Raw genomic sequence first — 20,503 nt, forward strand, 5'->3', positions numbered from 1 at the left:
TTGCCATACAAAATTATTTTTCTTAGTAAATTTTTTAGTACTTTTCTAGCACTGCGATTTCTATTAAATCTATTTTCTTTTACAACTATTTTCTTACACAATTTAATCAATCTTATTAGTACACTATAAGATACAACCATTTCAAACACCACAAATAATACAATACAAATCCCAAATAATCCAACAATTGTTTATTCGAATTAAGATCCTTTTGAAAATGTATTATCAATCCCATTAACGCCATTAGTTTCAATATATTGTGATAGCGGCTAGTGGTTGCCAGTTTTGTTTCGGCGGAATATTTGATTTATTTACTTCAATCAAGAGAATGAAAGAGGGATATGATAGTGAATCATTATCATTTGGGAGCTACGGAGAGAATTGATCAATGATGTCAAATTATAATTGGTTGTTTGGTATTGCATTTTGAAGTTCCCATTAATTTAGACGCTGGTCCGTTAATCTACCTAATAGTCATATTGCAAGTGATATTCATGAATCTACAATGGATATGTGTTTTACAGTAATGTGTTTGGTAGAACTAGTCATACTTGGTATTGGTGTCATAGTCGTCTACTTGGTTTGTTGTGTCAATTGTTCCAAAATACTGTCTTTTTGAAAATTGGTTTAGTTATATTGAGAGTTGAAGCTAGATAACATTGTTGATTGGACACATTAAGACTTATTTGAAGTAGACCCAGGGAGTATTAAATGACTACAGAGAAATGCATACCGATTTGCATTTCCAGAAATATGAGTGTGGCCATGTCATATTGTCCCCCTTATTTGTCACAAAGCATTAATTGATATGAGCTTGGCTTTTTCATTTCGGGAGCCATATTAGTTGCCACATTTTGAAACCTCATGATTGATATTTGGAAGTCACTTTAATTATTTTGCTAGAGATTGAAATCTGCCAAGCCAATTGAATGCTGCATTCAGAGATTATTCAGATATTGACACTTTATTAGTTTTAATCAAAGGCATTTCAGATACTATAGCTATTTAAGATGGTACTGGTTTATGCTTGGTCAGAGAGAGCACTGAGGATGAATTTTGCGAGTTGGAAAATCAATTCCATCCAGGTGTTGTTGAATTCTTAAAGATTATGACAAAATTCAGGTCCTATAGATTTGCTGAATACGCATTTGATTTTGTTTTGAAGAACTACAGAGAATTGGTTACTGCTATCCACAAAGCTAAATTTTTCAAATTGGGCTATGGATTGGTTAAGACTACTTTGGTACTGTGGATAATGCTTTTATACCAGCTGTTCTCAATCCATGACAATCCATTGTTGTGGCCGTATGGTTTTATCCTATCCAACTTTGGTGCTGCATTAATAGATGTCTTGAGTTTGGTTCCAGGTGCTATCTTTTGGTAGATGATGTTCTGGATTTGACCAGATTGTTGTCACTTTTCTTTGGATATTAAAGCTAGGAACTCGTAATTGACTTAATGGTCATTCCCATTTTATGGTTCAATGCATCTCGTTTCTGGTGACCGACAAATGAATACTGAAATGAATTGTTTAAGGAAGCTTGAATTAGTTGATTCTAATGCAATCTTATGTGTTTCTGAATGGAATATGTTGTGGTCAATATCAAAGAGTGGTTATTTTTAAACTGGATCAGAATCCAACCTTCCTTAGTCACCTGGTTATACCGAAATTCAAATGTTTGTGGATATTACTACTTTCGCATGGTTGATGTTTTAGGTAATAAGAATTTAAAATGTATACCATTGGATTTGTCCTGTGACGTGAAGGATAAGAATGACTATTGACATTTGGAAACTAACCCGATATTCCATTAACGAGCAACAATCATTTTACTGGCATCTATAACATTTGGAATTTCCCTATCCACAATCTAGTACCCAGTCCATGAGAATATTTTGTTGTTGTGCTTCTATCAAGGGAATCCTGGGTTAAATAAAGGAGATTCTTTACTAATTAGTAGAGTATTGTATCCTCGCCCATGTTGAATTGCTAGATTGGTTTGCCTTCATACATGCTGGCTGTACACCAAAGAAGTGTTGATAAGAGACTATCATCATCGCAGAGTTTGGTTAAGGGAAAGTGACGTGACTTAAACTAGCGCTGATTCATGGCTGGTGTGATAACCTGATATGGTTGTATTATGCACATATTGACCTGGTTATAATCATTGACTGATGTTGTTATTGTTAGGTTAAGATAATGAAGGGCCAACCAACTGCTATAAATTAAAATTGTTTAAACTGGATATCAAACTGGGGGTGTGTTAGAACAAGCAAAGTTGGAATATAAGCATATGTGAATTGTCCATTTAGAGAGATAACCCACTGGAAGTCTATTGCTAGTTGTAGTTATATAGAATTTAGTGTTTACTACTATAATAAATGTTCATAGTTGGTAGTATAATATAGACATTACTGTAGTTTGTCAGAATTAGATCATTCTTATTCTACTAGTAACTCAGGAAACACTTTCATCTGTCGTTGTCCACTGAACTAGGTCTAAGAGTCTGATTTTACTTGCAATTCTAGTTCCATCAAGTTTCTATGGTGTGCCACTCTATGCGAATGTCTACGTCCAAAAAAACCAGCACAAAATTTTCTCATACATTAAAATTTATTCTTACTTATCATCCACCTTACTCTCTTCTAGACTACATCAATGAATCAACATATTATATACACTCGAAGATAGATAACATGGTATTGATAAAAATATGTTTTATCCTGGTTCTCTGTATCAAATATTGATTGAAAAATTGGGTGTTCCAGTGTCAACAATTATAAGTGCTGCCCGTGGTATTTGACGACCGGCAGGTTGCCATGATTATTAATAATACCTTCTACTACTAATGAATCAAAAAAAATACTCATGGATTGTCCTTTGGCTGTCTAAGAACAAGTTAGGTTTTGTCTGAATATCAAGTTGTGATGGAAAGTGTCAAAAATCTGTTGCAGAATAATATGGGAACAATCGTCTAAGAAATTTTAGTGATGCAAGAAGGTTTTTACAACATTTGAAAATTGTTCATTCATGAAATTTTAGAAACATGACTTCTATCAGTGATAATGCTAGTGATGAAGATGTATTCAGTGGTGGATTTGATTATCCCAAGACTACTTGTCTATGATTGAATATTAATAATGAGAGTCATTCTTATTTCAATGAAGCAGGGTTTACAAATTGGGAGAGAATGTCAATAGTTCTTTCATATTCAGTATCTATGAGATTATAACTATTTCTTTTGAGGTTGTTAGTAGCAAAATGGCAATGATTGTTAATACTATTAGTGCCAATAGAGTATAGATTCCACTGGCTGCCATTTTATCAATTGAGTACATTTGATTACTTAGTGCTTCCCTTTGGAAAATCAATCAAAATGGCATTAATATAATGTTTAAGAACCAGTGGACAATAAATGATGTTATTTTTAGCTTGATCTAGGGGCTATTCATTTTCATTTCCCAACCAAGTTACGATAGATGATATGTGTTTGGACACTATTCACATACTACCATAACATTCACAGTTATTTGTGTTAGACATAAGTTCAAGGGATATTCACTTAAAACCTTGTATATTTGAAATCACCCCAAATACTTGTACTGGCATAACAAAAACAAACTGATATTTCAACAGCAAGAATAAAATTAGGTGCACAAATTTGAAAAAAAAAGCCTGTAAAGCTATTTGACAATTAAGGAGATACTAGTTTGTTTGAAAGAAGAATTAAAAGTATTAGGAAAATGGCTGAATAATTTCTCTTCTGTTGTGGTATACTTTCAGGATCTTCCTTAAGTGTTCCCAAATCTAGCGGTGCCAACAATCAAAATTCAATTGGAAAGTCATCAGTTGCATCTACATGGGGATGAGTTAGTTCTAGAAAGGTTTTGCTGTCTTGCACAAATAGTATGCTTCAGGTCAATGGAAGGAAACAAGAAGTAGGATACAAGGATACCTATAACATTCTAATCAGAAGTTCAAACTGGAAATGAATCATTGAAAAAGAGAAGCAACATAATCAATTAGATTCCCACTTTAACACGAATGGAATAGGATTGAATAAGATCACAATAAAAAACCGCAACCTTATTCTGTTCACAACAAGGTCGACTTTATTCACATTGTGGGTCTACTTCTATTCCAATTTTACTTAGCAAAAGTTATACCTTTCTTTTCCCAATTCATGAACAATAGTGGTCACCTTGAATGATTGCTGCTTTCCCATTTTCATGTCAACTCTTTATTGTTTCGGAAGGCTTACTGTTGGGGGTTTCTTTCTTTCATTTCTATTTGTCTACATTATGATTGTACTATCAATGGGGTAACCCACCACTAGTATCGTTACAACTAATCGAAGCATCACAAAGGAAGGACAATCGTGAATAAGCTAATAGGAGGGCTTGATTTAGTTTGAATCAGATGTACTTTGGCTATATTAATTAACTGTTGTGTTTTTACCCTACACATACATATCTGCAGGAATCACACAAAATTGTCCAATTTACATACTTAAGGATTCCCAAATAATACAACTTGCTATAACTCATGAAATAATGAAGTTCTTTTAATACTATTGGTACCGTTATGGTCAGAAACTTGGGCATTTTGGATTCATGTTAAAAACAGAAATATTTTTGTTTTAAGCTATGTGAAGTTTACCCGGGGTAAGTGTTAGGTTTTTTGATTTGAATTCCCAAGAAGCAGATTTTGTTATAACTCGCTCAATATTTGTGCTACGTTGAAATGGTAAAGATATTCGAAATCAGCGGGTCATTTTCTATCAATTCATGTCCTAAAAGTCGAAATCTAAATTTTGAATTTGTCAGTGTTTTTTTTGTATGGGGATTAGGTTCATTTTGCATTTTCGAAAAAAAATCAAAAATTTTCCAAAATTTCAAACTTGCTAACTTAAGAGTTCAGAAAAACGAAATTTTGCCATAACTCAACGAATATTTGTGCTATATTGAAACCATAAAGATATTTAGAATCAGGACCTCAATCTCCATCATTTGATGCTATCTAAATTGATTTTAAATTTTTAGCCTTTACCCGGATATTTGCCAGATTTGTTTACTTAGTAATTTCAGGAAATACTTTTTGCTATAACTCGCTCAATATTTGTGCTACGTTAAAATGGTCAAGATATTTAGAATCAGCAGGTTATTTTCTATCATTTCATGTCCTAAAATCCAAAATCTAATTTTTGAATTTGTTAGTGATTTTTTTTTGTATGGGGATTAGCTTCATTTTGCATTTTGGAAAAAAAATCAAAAATTTTCCAAAATTTCAAACTTGCTAACTTAAGAGTTCAGAAAAACGAAATTTTGCCATAACTTAACGAATATTTATGCTATATTGATTCTATAAAGATATTTAGAATCAGGGTCCCAATCTCTATCATTTGATGCTATCTAAATTGATTTTAAAATTTTAACCTTTACCCGGATATTTACTAGGTTTGATGACTTAGTAATTCCAGGAAATGGATTTTGCTATAACTCAACCAATATTTATGCTACGTCAAAATGATAATGATATTTGGAATCAAGGACTCATTTTCCAGCGGTTGATCTCATAAAAAGCCAAGGTCATATTTTAACCTTATGTTATCTATGTGGAGCCTACCCGGCTATGGTCTTTGCGAAAATAAAAATGAAAAATATGGCAAGTTTACCTGTGTGAACGCTACCCGGCTATCGTCTTTGCGAAAATTTCAATTAAAACCAAGGAAAACATATGGTCTGGACCCTACCCGGCTATCGTCTTTGCGAAAATTTGAATAAAATCAAGGAAAACATGACATCTAGACCCTACCCGGCTATTGTCTTTGCGAAAATTTCAATAAAACAGGTTTTCTGGTGGTTTGCAGTATATTGTATCTCACAGATGTGATGAAATTCCCCATAGAAAGCTCGTTTCCTTGTTATTATGGTATAGCAAAGAGATGTTTAAATGTCTTTAATCTATACAATCATACATTGCCATTCACAGAGCAGATCTTACATTGAAAGAAATACATATTATACTTATTCAATTGATTCTTCTTTGTCACATTTAAGCTTCTTTCTATTGTTCTGTAGCTTAATAACCTGGTAAATTCYCAATATATTCAATATATCACGAATACTACTAACAACTGTGACATTTCAAGGTTAGTGGTTAGTACGCGCCGACMTCCATACACGAATCGCATGCTTCTTTTTGCAATCGAAACTAGTAATTATACCAAGTTGTTATTGTACCCTTTGATTGTTAAATATACCAGTTAATAATAAGATTTTTTTAATTACATATAGCTGGTGTAAATAGAACAGGATATCTCTAGAGTAGACAGTTTTTACATGTATGAATCTTATTGCTTAAATTGTGCAATTGTATTTTTCAATTAACGCCTAGATGTATTGCTTAACATTAGACAGAAGATTATAATAGTGCTTATTACTATTATACTTTAGCTGGTAAATAGTCAGCATTTAAAGAAATAAAATCATGGGAATTAGATTGGTAATAAGATAACTTACTCTCATCTTTACTTGTTGACAATCAATTATTCTGAAACCGTAATTGAAAGAAACAAATCAGCATCTTAGCAAACCTATTGGAATTAGGGATGTGTAAGCTTTATGTCATTGAGTTAAATCGTTTGATTTACTTGTAGTTTTATTTGGAAGATCTGTAGCTCTTGAGAAGTAGTTGATCGAGATTACTATTACTGATTATTTGTGACAACAACATGTAAGAAAGGTTATATTAGTAACGTATACATCTTTATAAATAATTATATATACTTATTATACTACTATTACTACTGAATTGTAAGCTGAATTACTTGTTGTGAAAGAATTGTGATTTGTTAATGCAAAATATTTGGTCTTAATTTTGAATGAAAAATCCAGCAAAACTTGTCCAAATTATTAAAGAAATAATATGTTGAAATACAATCAAAAAAAATAAGGCAGAGTATGCTTATTAAGATATCCAAGATTCCAGATCTATATATAAGCAAGCATCTTGCATTCTTCTTTTATAAAACGTTGCATCGTCTTCTACTAATGACGAAGAATCTCAGTTGTTCCAAAATGTCAAAAAAAATAAGCCTAGAAAAAAAATCAACCAAAGCTAACATACAACTAGGATCAAGAATACTCTGTCCATCCCATCCCACCTCAATCCGTACTTCCTGAAATGTCAAAGCGACAAGAAAACAAGAAGATTGCATTTATTCATCCTGATCTTGGAATTGGAGGAGCAGAAAGATTAGTTGTCGATGCAGCTGTTGGATTACAAGATTTTGGTCATGATATTATTATTTATACATCACATTGTGATTTAACACATTGTTTTGAAGAAGTCAGTTCTGGTCAATTGAAAGTTTCTGTTCATGGAGATTCATTACCTACCAATTTATTTGGCAAACTTCATATTTTTTTTGCAATATTAAGACAGTTTTATTTAGTTTGTTGGTTAATATTCACTGGCACAATTAAAAATTATGATTATTTTATTGTTGATCAATTATCATTCTGCATCCCATTATTGAAAATGTTTTGTAATTCCAATTGTCAAGTATTATTTTATTGTCATTTCCCTGATCAATTACTAGTTAGAAGAACAAGCTTTTTAAAGAAATTATATAGAGTACCCTTTGATGCAATTGAAGAATATACCACGGGGTCAAGTGATCAGATTGTTGTTAACTCAAATTTCACTAAACAAATTTTCCATGACACTTTTAAGAAATTAAACCATATTGATCCTCAAGTGGTTTATCCATGTGTTGATACTGAAACTATTGTCGATACAAATGCATCATCTAATTCAGAAGTATCAAAATTTTTCAAAGACTCGCCATTTTTTTTATCAATTAATCGATTTGAAAGATCCAAAAATATTGAATTAGCAATTAAATCATTTGCTAGAATGAATAAGTTAATGGTTACCAAAGCAATTAAATCATTTGCTAGAATGAATAAGTTAATGGTTACCAATAAGAAACCAAGATTGGTGATTGCTGGTGGATATGATAGCCGAGTAGCTGAAAATGTTGAATATCTTGCAGAATTGTCAACGTTATGTGATGAATTGAATTTGATTAACTTTACCATCAGAGGTAAATTGATTATGATGCCACCATCTGTAGATGTATTGTTCTTACCATCAATTTCAACTCAACTTAAAAACTCATTAATCCAACAGACAGAATTATTGCTTTACACTCCACCAAGAGAACATTTCGGAATAGTACCACTTGAGGCAATGTTAGCCAAAACTCCAGTTTTAGCAATTAATTTTGGTGGTCCGTTAGAGACAGTTGTTAATTATAATGGTAATAATCTCGATGAAGCAACTGGTTATACTGAAACAGGCGATTTTACAAAATGGTCAAAAATTATCATGAAACATTATAATTTGGATGAAAGTACTAAAATTAAATTGGGTGAAAATGGTCGTAATAGAGTTATTAATAAATTTTCAAGGAAGAAACTTGCTCAAAGTTTAGACAACATTTTGAATTGAATTAATTTATTAGAGGGTTATTTGATTTTATAGCAATATATATGTTGTATATATTAATCATAAACAAAATGACGAACTTTAATAAGTTATTTGAAATAAAATAAGAAACCATATAAAAGAATAGAATACATTGGGTTACGTGGGGCTAAAATATGTATACAGAATTATAACCCAAGCTTTTGTCAAACAGCTTCATTTGATGAATGCAGTAAATTTCAATCTATAATTGCACATAATTACCAGGGAACACACCGGTTTGACCATTGTATTTACCAGTCCACCATCCGTTGGCATCTTCGGTTCTTTGTATAATTTCAATAACAGCTCCTGCAGGGAAAGTCAAGTCACCCTGGGCTTGTGCAGTATAATCGTATAAAGCCGTGCATGTTGGAAGGCCACTACCAACTTGTGGTGGTGGAGCACTGGCTGGAGTTTGTGGTAAATATGATGGAGGTTGTCCAGTAGCCACTGGCGATTGATAAGTAGCTGGAGATTGAGCAGTGGCTGCTACTACTGGAGATTGGTATGTTGCTGGAGAAGATGGTGGTTGATACTTGCTATCACCATATGGTTGGTTGTAACCTCCTGGGGAGTATGCAGGTAATTCACCACCAGTACCTGTAGATGCAATAGAGCTGGCACCGGTAGGAGGTGGACTATTCATAGCAGCATGTCTTCTTTTAGTGGCTTCCAATTTGGATTTGGCATGCCCGACTTTGAAATGAGTGATTCCAATAGCATCGGTTTGTTCCTCAATGTTCCCCTTCTTGGCAGTATAAGCTTCGACAATATCAGTAGACAAATCAAAATATGGAATTTTCAACTCTTCCATTCTAGTGTATAATGTGTAGAAAATATTCAACTGCATGTAATAGAATGAAACAAACAATGGTTTGATAAAATCACTTTGCATTTGAAACAAAACTGGCAATTCATTCTTTAACAAATCATTATAATAATCGTACTCTTGTTGAGCAATTTCTACTTCTGCTTGAGCACTGAACATTTTTTCTTCATCTTTAACAGTTCTTTCTTTCTTCAGTTCATATTTAGAAAGATTTCTCTTATGACGATCCAAATCCAATTGTTTATGGTCTCTTTTCACTGACATTTTCCTTATAGCTTGTATAATCTTCAATAATTCTTGTGCTGGTTCAACAATTCTTTTTTCAATCAATTCCAAATCGGGTTTTAAGGTATCTTTGAGATCTTTAACCACTGCTTGGTACAGTTCCGATGCTTCAATACCTTGTGGGTTATCTTCTGGCACCGTAGCACTGGGGTCCGATAATCTACCACTGATTGGTTTATAAATCTCAGCCACGGCTTTGGCAAAATCAATTTGTTCATCTAACATCCCATTGACAGCATTGAAATATTTCTTGGATTCTTCACTCAACTTTTTTGTTTCCATTTCGATTTCTTTGAATCTTCTTTCAGCATCGAGATAAACAGCATCTTGGGTGATTTCTCCCATGTTGAATTTCTGACGCATTGTCTGTGGGGCCCTAAGGACACCCTTTTTGAATCCTTTAAATGACATAAGATTGTAATAATTGAAAAAATAAAAGGAGAAGGAAGAAGGAAGGGAGATAGTATATGAAAAGGAAGGGGCGGAGGGAATTAATTGTAGGAAGAGTGGCATTGCTTTTTGTCGAAGTCATTTTTTGAGCGTGCGAGAAATTTAATCCAAAAAAATGTGTGGTGAAAGGACACGACCAAGCAATCTGACACATGGTAGCTCTTAAGCAACACCTAAATCTTTTAATTTCAAATTGCTACTCATTGGAGGAGAAGTACTTGCGAATATCACTGATTACTGAATTCTTGCTAGTATATAGACTTTGGAATATGTGATTCTCATGTTATAGGGAGATGTCTCCATATAATAATTGTTGTATTGAATGTTGATTCATAGTAAAGAAAGCGGCCGAAGGAAAAACTTGCAAAAAAAAAAATGGAATGAAAAAAAAAATTCTCTTTGCCTTACGATAACTTTGATATTCTTCTTGGTATACAACACCATGGCTAAACAATACGAGATTACAGGAGATTTAGGGTATAATGGATTCCCCGTATCTTTAAATTATATCACCCACTTGCCAGATATATCTACTTTATACAACCCCGAAGTAGTTGTGATTTTCAAATCGTTAATGAAAAGAGACCCCAAAACCAAGGAGAAAGCGTTAAATGATTTATTAACAGTATCAGCTATTGACGACTCCACAATTATTGCATGGCTTCAAATGTATCCAAAACTTGCCTTGGATAATTCTAGAAGTGTTCGTTTATTGTCTCATCAAATTCAAGCCAATTTCCTAAAAATTGTTGGTGGAAAGACATATAGCAAATATTTGAAAAGTTCAATGCCTATATGGTTAATGGGGATGTTTGATACAGATAAATCTGTATCCTCAATTGCATATAAAACATTATTACAATCATTTCAAGGAGATAGTTCCAAATTGAATAAGACTTGGAGTATTTTTGAAGAACAGATTATCAATTTGATTGGGACCATTGTCAGTATAGAAACATTGGAAACTTTATCAGACAGAAGATACACTAGTGAATCGGAAATGGTGTCAAAATATGATCGAGCATTAGTTTGTGGCATCAATATGTTGAGTAAATTGCCAGATGAAACCATTGTCCCCATATTAGAAGAAGAGTCGTTATGGGATCATTTGAGCACCTGTCTCAAAGAAGATAATATGGATTTGGTGTTATTCAAAAACTTGTTATTGCTTATAACCAATTTATCAGATGAAAACTTACAATTGGTCTACAAACTAGTTTCAAAGAAGTTTATCAAGATTAAATTCAAGTCCAATAAAATATCCGGAAGTATAATTTATTCCAATGTGATCATACCATTCTGGCAGGCTATAGTACGATTAACTGAATTTGGCATTAATAATAATTTGAAGAAGAATTTCTGGGATCTAGCAGGTAGTAAAAGTTCTACTAGGTTTTACGAATACTTGAAACTTGGTCCATGCAATCTGGATCCAACTTACTACTCATTGATTATCAAAGTATTTCAAGATTTACAGCAGAAGTTAGATGTTGTTGATTTTAACAGCCAGGAGGAATATGATTATGTGATTAATTTACTACTGAAGCAGTATTCGACAACTATGGGATCACTCAAAGCAGGTGCATTWAAWTTGTGCATTAAAGACACTGGATTTATTTACCGTGGAATCAACTGTATTGATTGATGAACTTATTTTGCAAGTATTGAGAAGCTTAGTCACTATTAGGGTTCAACGTGATAAAAATGCTATTATACAAACTTTGGAAAGCAATCTTTCAAGTGGCACAGACAAAGTGTTTGAAAAATTAAATAAAACTGTTGAAAAATTTATTATTGATGCAAATGCTATTGAAAGTCCACAAAAGAGTTTTTTGAGTGTATATTTTGATGTTCTCAAACAACTTGGTTTGCAATCACAATTAGACAGTTTAGCGAGACATGTTTGCACTGATTTACTTGATGAGAGTGATGAATTGAATCTTGAAATACCATTTTTTGTGATTAAATTGTATTTGAACCATGTGACTGAACCAATTACCGAAGTCACTGATTTGATAGTACAACTTCCTGCCTTTGTTGAAGAAGATTTCATTACACCAGTTTTGGAAGTTTTAAATATTGCTATTGAAAAGAATTTATTGCAAAACGAAGAAGAATTAATTGAAACGGTGAATGACTTTTATTTGAAATTAACTATGGTTAGACCAGACAAAATTGATTATTTCATACAAAATCTAGGAATGACAATCGACGAGAAACGCTTCCCTGAAATTTATTCCCATTTAACTGATATTTCAAAGGAAGGAATGTCGAAAGATCAAATTGAAATGATTGTAAAATCTACTAAAGACAAAGATGTTTTGTTAAACGTTATACAATCTTTAGATGATGAAGATGCCTATTTGAAATTTATTGAACTAGTTGTTCAGTATAATCTTTTGCCAATTATTATTGATTTAGATATCTCCAAACTCCTCCATATTGCTTGGAATCATCTAAATGTTGAATTTTTAACCGTGTTGAGAGAATTCAAAGATAACTATCTTGCGTCGATGATTGGATTTATCAAACTAGGGTCTTTGAATGATGACTTTTATAAATTTATCAAAACTGGACCTTTACCCATTGAACAATTCAAACAAAGAATATTGGATGCTATATCTAAGATTGATATTTTTACAGTTGCGATATCTAATCCATTAGATCTGGCTGTTTACTTGTGTAATGAAAGAGCAACTTCCCCACAACTTGACGACTTCATCCCCACTATTGGTAAATTCTTGAACAAAATTGATGAAAACGTGGATACATTGTTGTTGTTAATAAAAGAATACTTTGCAGATTATATTTTGCTCAAGGATGATGTTGATGAAGATGTTGTTGATGTATTGTCTAGTATACAACAGAAAGTCAGTAAACATTTTGAGAGTTTCAAATTTGGTGATTTAATTAATGAAAACAACCCAACCTTCCAAGAACTTTGGCAATTTGTTGAAGGAAATGACATACAAGCATTTTATGCTGCTAGGATAATCAAACGAGCCATTGAAGATTCGTTGGAATTTGAAAGTCTTGCTAGTTTTGAATCGTTTGATATTAATTATACAAAGTTAGTGAAATCTCCATTTAAATTTGTATCTATGGTTGCAGGATTTTCCAAATTCTTAAACTCAAAAAAATTAAATCGTATTAGAAACTATGTTTTATCAGAAATTTTGGCAGTCAAGAAAGATGAACAAATTATTGCTGATGGAATTAAATGGGTTTCACTATCATTAGTATTTTTCAATACTGAGTTTGGAACTGATGTTTATCCGATTCATAAACTTACAATGGTATTAAGGTTGATCAGCGATTGGTTAGATTCTTCAGTTGCTTATGACAATGAATTTATTGATTTGCGAGTACTTATTTCCCGCTTTTTGGGTTTTATAATTCAAAATCAAACAAATATTCCTGATAATTATTATGAATTGGCCAATAAAGTGTTGGAAAACAATTTTGAAATCATCCAACTTGAACCAAACAGATTAGATTTGAATTATTATACTTTGAAATTTTATATTCTGGTTATGGATAAAAGGGTATCTAAATTTGATGAGGAATTAATTGATATTTTCATTAATTTTAATGCTACTTGCCGTAATCAAGCAACTATATTGGTAGAACAAACAATTGCAAGGGTATTAAGAGAATCACCAATTGAAATGAAAATCGTTCAGTCTAAAAAGGATTCAATTTTCAAATTATTCACAGATAGTAAATCGATATCGGTTCAAAGAATTTGTACATGGTATTTAAGACAGATTATTTTATTAGAGCAACAAGATTTTGTTGTTGAATATCAATTATCAAAGAATGACGAAGAAATGCAAGCAAGAATACCTGAAGAATTAATTAAAATTGTTAATCATACTTTAGGTCATCAAGAGTATGAAGTTTTCCAATATATGTGGTCATGGATATTGATATTGTCATATATGGAAGATATCACTTTGAAGATGAAGAATGAATATATCGGACAACTTTTACAAAATAAAGAGCTTCCAATATTGTTTGATTTTGTTTTCGAATATTTACACATTGAAGATGAGAGTTTGTATATCATTGATAGTGGTAAACCACAAGACATTGAAAACAATGTTATCCCCAATTATGATTTAATTGAAACTGGAAAATCAGAAAGCTCTACTCATGAACTTAAGTTGCTAGCAACATACCTTTATTTCAAATGTGCTCAACTTTGTGGGTCACAAGTGCAACTTTGGTTTCAAGAAATTAGAGATAAACAATTCAAAAACATTGTGGAGAAATTCACTGTTAAATTTATTTCACCAATACTTGTTAAAGATATTAAACAAAATGTTGGTAAAGAAATTGGTAAACTTCAACAGAATGAAGTCAATATAAAGATTGGTACCAATCAAATCAAAGCCAATATCCCAGTGGAAGAAGAAAATATATCGATGCGTTGGTCTATCCCTGCGAATTATCCTTTGAGTAATGTTGCTGTTGAAGGACCACTTTGTGTTGGGGTTAAAGAAAATCAATGGAAGGCATGGTTATTGGCTTCACAAAAAATAATTTCTTTAACCAATGGATCAATTGCTAAATCAATTGAATTATTTTGTAAAAATGTCAATTTACATTTTTCAGGATTTGAAGATTGTGCCATTTGTTATTCGATTCTTCATCAAGATTCTTCATTACCTTCGAAAACTTGCACAACATGTTCAAACAAATTCCATGCAGCTTGTTTATATAAATGGTTCAAGAGTTCGGGTAGTTCAACTTGTCCACTTTGTCGATCAACATTCAATTTCAGAAGGTAGAGAAGGGTTCAAAAGAAACTTTTATAAAATGTATTATTCAACATATAAATATACATGCAAATATAAAAGTATTTAAAAAGGTGTCTTTTCTTTTCTTTTGCTAACTATCTATAAATTGCATTGTAAATTTGAATTCTTTGGTTTTGTCTGGGCTTGAACAATGATTTTTAGGCTTATGTTGATTCAGTTTATGACTACTACAATGATGACCATGATATTTTTGTTTAATCAATTTTAATATCAACCATTTCCAAAAAGTTTGAGTCCAACATTTAAATGTTTTAAGATTAAATTCAATCAATCGATTCAATTTCAATATAATCAAACAAATATCAATTAAACAAATTTTACCAATATTTAAATTAAAAATTTCCAAATTATTCAAATTTTGTAAAAATTGACACCAATGAGGTATAAAATTCAATGGTGATTGACCAAAATCAATAGTTAATTTAATTAAATTATTAAAATTAAATAAATTAATCAATTTATAATCATCTTGATATAAATAATAAGTTTTCAAATTTAATTTAGTAAAATTAAAATTTTTAAACCAACAATTTTCATCAACTCCTTTTAAAGTGAATTGAAAATTAGTATTTTTGATATTGTTAAAAAAAATTTTTTGTTGATTAATTTGCCATTGATTAAATCCAGGGATTTTATTCTTTAAATTTTGAATAATATATGAAAAATGTTTAACATCAACGGTAAATGGTGAAAAACTTGAATTGCTGCTACTGGTGGTTATGGTGGTGGTGGTGGTAGTGATAATTGGAGTGGTGATTGGTTTAGTTATCATATGATGATGTCCTCTTACACGAGAGTTATGATTATTATTAGTTATTGGTGTTGTTGTTGTTGTTGCTGTTGCTGCAGATATCATTGTTGAATCCAAATCTAATCCATCCATAATCCTTCGATTCCAGTCATCAATTTCCACTTTTGTCTTTTCTTTATTAATAAATCTTATGAAAAATGGACTCATAAATAATGGAAATTGCCAATGTTTAACATTTAATGAATGAATATAAAATTGAAATTTATTAAGAAATCGGAAATCAATCTTTTTGAAAATTAATAAATCTTCCAAAGTTTGATAATTTATGGAATTTATATCAATTAATGGTTTTAAATCTAAATAAATGATTTTCCCACCCATTTTAGTTTTATCAATAAGGCTATCATTGCTATTATTGAAAATATAACTTTCTAAATCTTTGATAGATATTTTACCACATTTACTTTTACAATTTATAATTTTCAAATTTATCAGGAAAAATACTAATAAATATAAATCAGGGACATATGATAATATTTTATAAATTATTTCAATGGGGAATTTTAAAATGAATTTAGAAACAAGAATATTTTTCAATTTCATTTGATGATTATCAGCATTAATGAATTCTGATAATTCAATCAATAAATCAGATGGACTCATGGTTATAGCTAGTATATAGTAGATGTTAATAGATGAATTAATTGTTAATAACTGAGAGGGGTTCTTTAGTTATATATATATATATATAGTTTTTGAATACCGATCTTGTAATTTCCCTAGAATTGGGTGCAAAAAAAAAAATCTTGGTGTATTTGTATATTTGCAGTTTCCTTATTTTATGCCAATATTTTTTAGAAATTTCTAGAAAAGCACAAGATTAGATCTGAATATGTATAATTACTACCAGTGTTAGTCTAATACTTAATGTGAAGTAATCTGTGTATATCTTTCATAACAGTTAAACTCGAATACTTTTCCTATATGTCATAGGTTAGTGAAAATTGAAGATATAAAATCAGAATAGCCGTAAGTAATTAAACTCAAAAGATTCTTTTTAGGAAATCAAAGAAAAAAAAAAGCATATATGAATGACTAGAGATTGTTCTTGTAATTACTTTAAATCTTAGAATTGTCTAAATCTTTTCAACTCAAATGGAAAGAATATAATTTCTCCAATTTTGCCTCCCTATAATTGTTTCCAGAAAAAGAGAAATGACCATTGTTGTATAAGCTGAAAACAGAAAATAATTACTACATATCTTTTGAAATTGAATAATTGGATAAATGATTTAACAAGGGACAAGCAAAGGATGTTTATAGGATCAATAATCAATGATCAACAGTTACCAATGTTTAACCAAATAAGCCATGGGCAAGAAAAAATAAGTAGAACAAAAACCTAGATAACACTCCTTGTTTAACAAACTGGTCTATCTTGTGACCTTTATTGTCTTTAACCAAAACCTATACATCAATCTAAACTTAAACGGTTAGTAAATTTATTTCCGATTAGCAATGTCGGTAATATATCTTCGGATAATTAAAGCAATTGTCAAATTGGACACTACCTCCGAAAATTAATCTTTTCTCATCATCATCATCATTCATCATCACTCATACAATTTTTTTCTTCAACAACTTCCCTTCTTCTTTGACGTCACCATTTTATTCAATCGAAATTAATTATTAAATTATTATGGCTGGTGTTACTGAAGGTGAAGACACCAAAGTAATTGAATCAAAAATCAATGAATTAAACATTGATAAACCTAAACTTGAAGACAACAATGAAGCCAAAGGCAATGGCAACGGCAATGAAAGTGGTGATGATGATGATGATGATAAAGAAGAAGATGATGATAATGAAATAACTGAACCATCTACTTCTACAGCATCGGGTGATGAAAAGAAGAAGAAGAATAAAAATAAAAAGAAGAAAAAGAAGAAGATTGTATCTATAGATTCATCATATCCTGAAGGAATTTTCCCTGAAGGTCAATGGATGGAATATCCATTAGAAGACATAAATTCATATCGTACTACATCAGAAGAAAAGAGATATTTAGATCGACAACAAAATAATAAATGGCAAGATTTCCGTAAAGGAGCGGAAATTCATCGTCGAGTAAGACATAAAGCTCAATCAAGTATTAGACCAGGGATGACAATGATTGAAATTGCCAATTTAATTGAAGATTCCGTACGTAATTATTCTGGTAATGATCATACTTTAAAAGCTGGTATTGGATTCCCAACGGGGTTATCATTAAATCATGTAGCTGCTCATTATACTCCTAATACTGGAGATAAATTAATTTTGAAAAAAGATGATATAATGAAAGTTGATATTGGGGTTCATGTTAATGGACGTATTTGTGATTCAGCATTCACCATGACATTTAATGAAGATGGGAAATATGATACGATTATGCAAGCTGTTAAAGAAGCGACATATACGGGGATTAAAGAACTGGGTATTGATGTTAGATTAAATGATATTGGTGCTGCTATTCAAGAAGTTATGGAATCATATGAAATGGAAGAAAATGGGAAAACTTACCCCATTAAATGTATCAAGAATTTAAATGGTCATAATATTGATGATTTTGTTATTCATTCAGGAAAATCTGTCCCTATTATAGCTAATGGAGATATGACAAAAATGGAAGAAGGAGAAACTTTTGCTATTGAAACATTTGGATCCACTGGTAATGGTTATGTCTTACCCGAGGGAGAATGTTCTCATTATGCCATGAATAAAGGAGTTGAACATTTAAAACCACCTTCAGAAAGATCAAAACAATTATTAGAAACTATTAAACAAAATTTCGGTACTTTACCATGGTGTCGTAGATATTTAGAACGAACTGGTGAAGAAAAATATTTGTTTGCATTAAATCAATTGGTTAGACATGGTATTGTCGAAGAATATCCTCCAATTGTTGATAAAAGAGGTAGTTATACTGCTCAATTTGAACATACTATTTTATTACATCCTCATAAAAAAGAAGTTGTCACCAAAGGTGATGATTATTAATAGTTGTAAATAAGCAAGTATATAATTTATGGAAGTATGTTGAAATAGAATCAAAAGAAAAAAAAAACAACAAATTGGCACGTGATGGAAAATTTTCAGTGGGGGCTTTTGTGTAATTAAAAGGAGAAATTATTAAATCCGTTTCTTGCATAAAGTGGGAAGAAAAGAAGACCCCCCACCCCCACTAAAAAATTAAAACCCCTCTTAACTTCTTCAATAACTAGATGGATGAGATATTACTAAAATAAGTAGAAGAAGATTGTTATTGTTATTATTATTCAACAACATCAAGACCAACTTGTCATTTACAAAAATGACATAAGGGGAAAAAGTTCTTTTTTTATTTTATCGAATTTAGAAGAAGGTCAATAAGTCCCTTGATATAAATTATTTCTTAAATAGGCAAATCACCAATAAAGTTTCTATTTGTTTTGATCATATGCATTGACGATTGATTATTAATGAGTCTTGTTTACAAAATACCAAGAATTGACAATTGGTTTAATAATTGAATTGTAAAACTAGTTGAGGGGGGGGAGACCAACCTACAACTAAGATAGATTTAATAAGAAGAAAAAGGTTTAACCAACCGAGGTGAGATCATTGTGCCATATGCATTTTAGAGGGGCTAAATCTGAGTGGTGTTGTGGGTTAGCTCCTTGAGTTTGATCTGCCATTATTGTACTGGCTTGATCTAGACTAATGAAAGTGTTTCCTGTATTATTAGTAGAGTTTAAWTGATCTGATTCTGACATACTATACTGTAGTGCTTTCAAATATACTAGCAACTACCAACTTATATTATAAATATAATCGTTAATCTCTATATATGAAACCATCAATAGATTTCTAGTGGTTAGTCTCTAAAGGGGATTTTACACATATTTATAATCCACCCTTTCTCTTTCTAACACACTCTCTGTTTTATCCTTAATAGGAATCAATCTTAATACAATAATTTAATACGGTAGTTAGTTGGTTTTCACTAATCAATTAACTCAACCTAACACTTTAATTTAACAATAACAATAGTAGTCAACAGCAATAACTGTATTAACAATAACTATATTAAGGTAGTTAACCTGTGCACAATATAACCTTATTAGGCTTTCCACACTAATCAAGAATTAGCATTAGCTATATTACAACAAGTGGTATAGTACCAAGATAATTTACTGTTACATGAACAGCATATCAGGTTGCTAACTATGTGGTGGTGGTGGTCTTTAGTTCAATTATACTAGTTGAAAGAAAAGAAAGAAACTTATCTTATCATATGTCAAATTTCACAACAATATCACAATAACAACAACAATATCATTATCTATTAATACCCCACGCTTATTAAATGAAAGAAAAGACCCAAAAAAAACAAACAAACAAAGATTTGCCTTTCAAGAAATTAAATTTCCTTTTTCAGTAATTAATAACTTTGTTCAATTCCAATTCCATTCTTTTTCCACACTGGTTGTACACTTTTTAAACTTTCTAATTACTTTATGTTTTTCAAATGTTTGTTAATTAGTTGGTCATGTTGTTTATTGCTGGTAAATGTCGTCTTAAATTATTTATGTAGTAGTAAATACATCATGATGATTGCTATTTGGTAAGATCTCTCCAATAATGTTTGGGCTATAGGATTGTACTACTACTACTAATCTCCACTACTCTAACTCTCAGTTATAAGCCCTGGTGTTTCTACATTATCTTTCGAAACCCCTGAACAAAAAGAAAGAACCTGTTAGCGAAGAACGCTCCAACAACAATCAGATATCATTACCGTACGGTG

At 31.2% G+C, this 20,503-nt stretch overlaps 6 protein-coding genes across 6 annotated transcripts, besides 4 other annotated features; 4 read left to right on the plus strand and 2 right to left on the minus strand. All coding sequences in view use genetic code 12, as the record gives it.

The window, feature by feature from the left end:
- Positions 1-6,049: part of a repeat region ((MRS-6) Major Repeat Sequence (MRS) on Chromosome 6; MRS units are composed of variable numbers of RPS units flanked by HOK and RB2 sequences; found on most chromosomes; may serve as recombination hot spot) that runs on past the window's edge.
- Positions 1-6,049: part of a repeat region ((HOK-6) Repeat sequence of about 8 kb, part of the Major Repeat Sequence (MRS) on Chromosome 6; MRS units are found on most chromosomes; may serve as recombination hotspots) that runs on past the window's edge.
- Positions 1,725-4,695: a repeat region ((Ca3-6) Ca3 region on Chromosome 6; Ca3 is a large dispersed repeat sequence utilized as species-specific and strain-specific RFLP probe).
- A 1,137-nt stretch (positions 6,050-7,186) lies between the features above and the next one.
- Positions 7,187-8,518, plus strand: ALG2 (GDP-Man:Man(1)GlcNAc(2)-PP-dolichol alpha-1,3-mannosyltransferase; the record flags this gene model as incomplete). The annotated part of the gene is made up of 1 exon (XM_705479.2): positions 7,187-8,518. One exon carries the CDS (start codon positions 7,187-7,189, stop codon positions 8,516-8,518), a length of 1,332 nt encoding a protein of 443 aa, XP_710571.2.
- A 220-nt stretch (positions 8,519-8,738) lies between these two features.
- On the minus strand, positions 8,739-10,061 carry RVS167 (amphiphysin; the record flags this gene model as incomplete). Its single annotated transcript, XM_705478.2, has 1 exon — positions 8,739-10,061. One exon carries the CDS (start codon positions 10,059-10,061, stop codon positions 8,739-8,741), a length of 1,323 nt encoding a protein of 440 aa, XP_710570.2.
- A 481-nt stretch (positions 10,062-10,542) lies between these two features.
- CAALFM_C604050WA (uncharacterized protein) lies at positions 10,543-11,745 on the plus strand (the record flags this gene model as incomplete). Its single annotated transcript, XM_705477.2, has 1 exon — positions 10,543-11,745. One exon carries the CDS (start codon positions 10,543-10,545, stop codon positions 11,743-11,745), a length of 1,203 nt encoding a protein of 400 aa, XP_710569.2.
- A 511-nt stretch (positions 11,746-12,256) lies between these two features.
- CAALFM_C604060WA (ubiquitin-protein ligase) lies at positions 12,257-14,893 on the plus strand (the record flags this gene model as incomplete). Its single annotated transcript, XM_705475.1, has 1 exon — positions 12,257-14,893. One exon carries the CDS (start codon positions 12,257-12,259, stop codon positions 14,891-14,893), a length of 2,637 nt encoding a protein of 878 aa, XP_710567.1.
- A 100-nt stretch (positions 14,894-14,993) lies between these two features.
- CAALFM_C604070CA (uncharacterized protein) lies at positions 14,994-16,337 on the minus strand (the record flags this gene model as incomplete). Its single annotated transcript, XM_705473.1, has 1 exon — positions 14,994-16,337. The coding sequence occupies one exon, from the start codon at positions 16,335-16,337 to the stop codon at positions 14,994-14,996; it is 1,344 nt and encodes a 447-aa protein (XP_710565.1).
- Positions 16,338-17,373: 1,036 nt separating this feature from the next.
- CAALFM_C604080WA (methionine aminopeptidase) lies at positions 17,374-18,714 on the plus strand (the record flags this gene model as incomplete). The annotated part of the gene is made up of 1 exon (XM_705472.2): positions 17,374-18,714. The coding sequence occupies one exon, from the start codon at positions 17,374-17,376 to the stop codon at positions 18,712-18,714; it is 1,341 nt and encodes a 446-aa protein (XP_710564.2).
- A 642-nt stretch (positions 18,715-19,356) lies between these two features.
- Positions 19,357-19,864: a long terminal repeat ((zeta-6a) Long terminal repeat (LTR) associated with the transposon Tca7; about 508 bp long, 10-15 copies per genome).
- Between the last annotated feature and the right edge of the window lie 639 nt (positions 19,865-20,503).

Source organism: Candida albicans, chromosome 6 (genome assembly GCF_000182965.3).
Source record: "Candida albicans SC5314 chromosome 6, complete sequence".
Lineage (NCBI taxonomy): Eukaryota > Fungi > Ascomycota > Pichiomycetes > Serinales > Debaryomycetaceae > Candida > Candida albicans.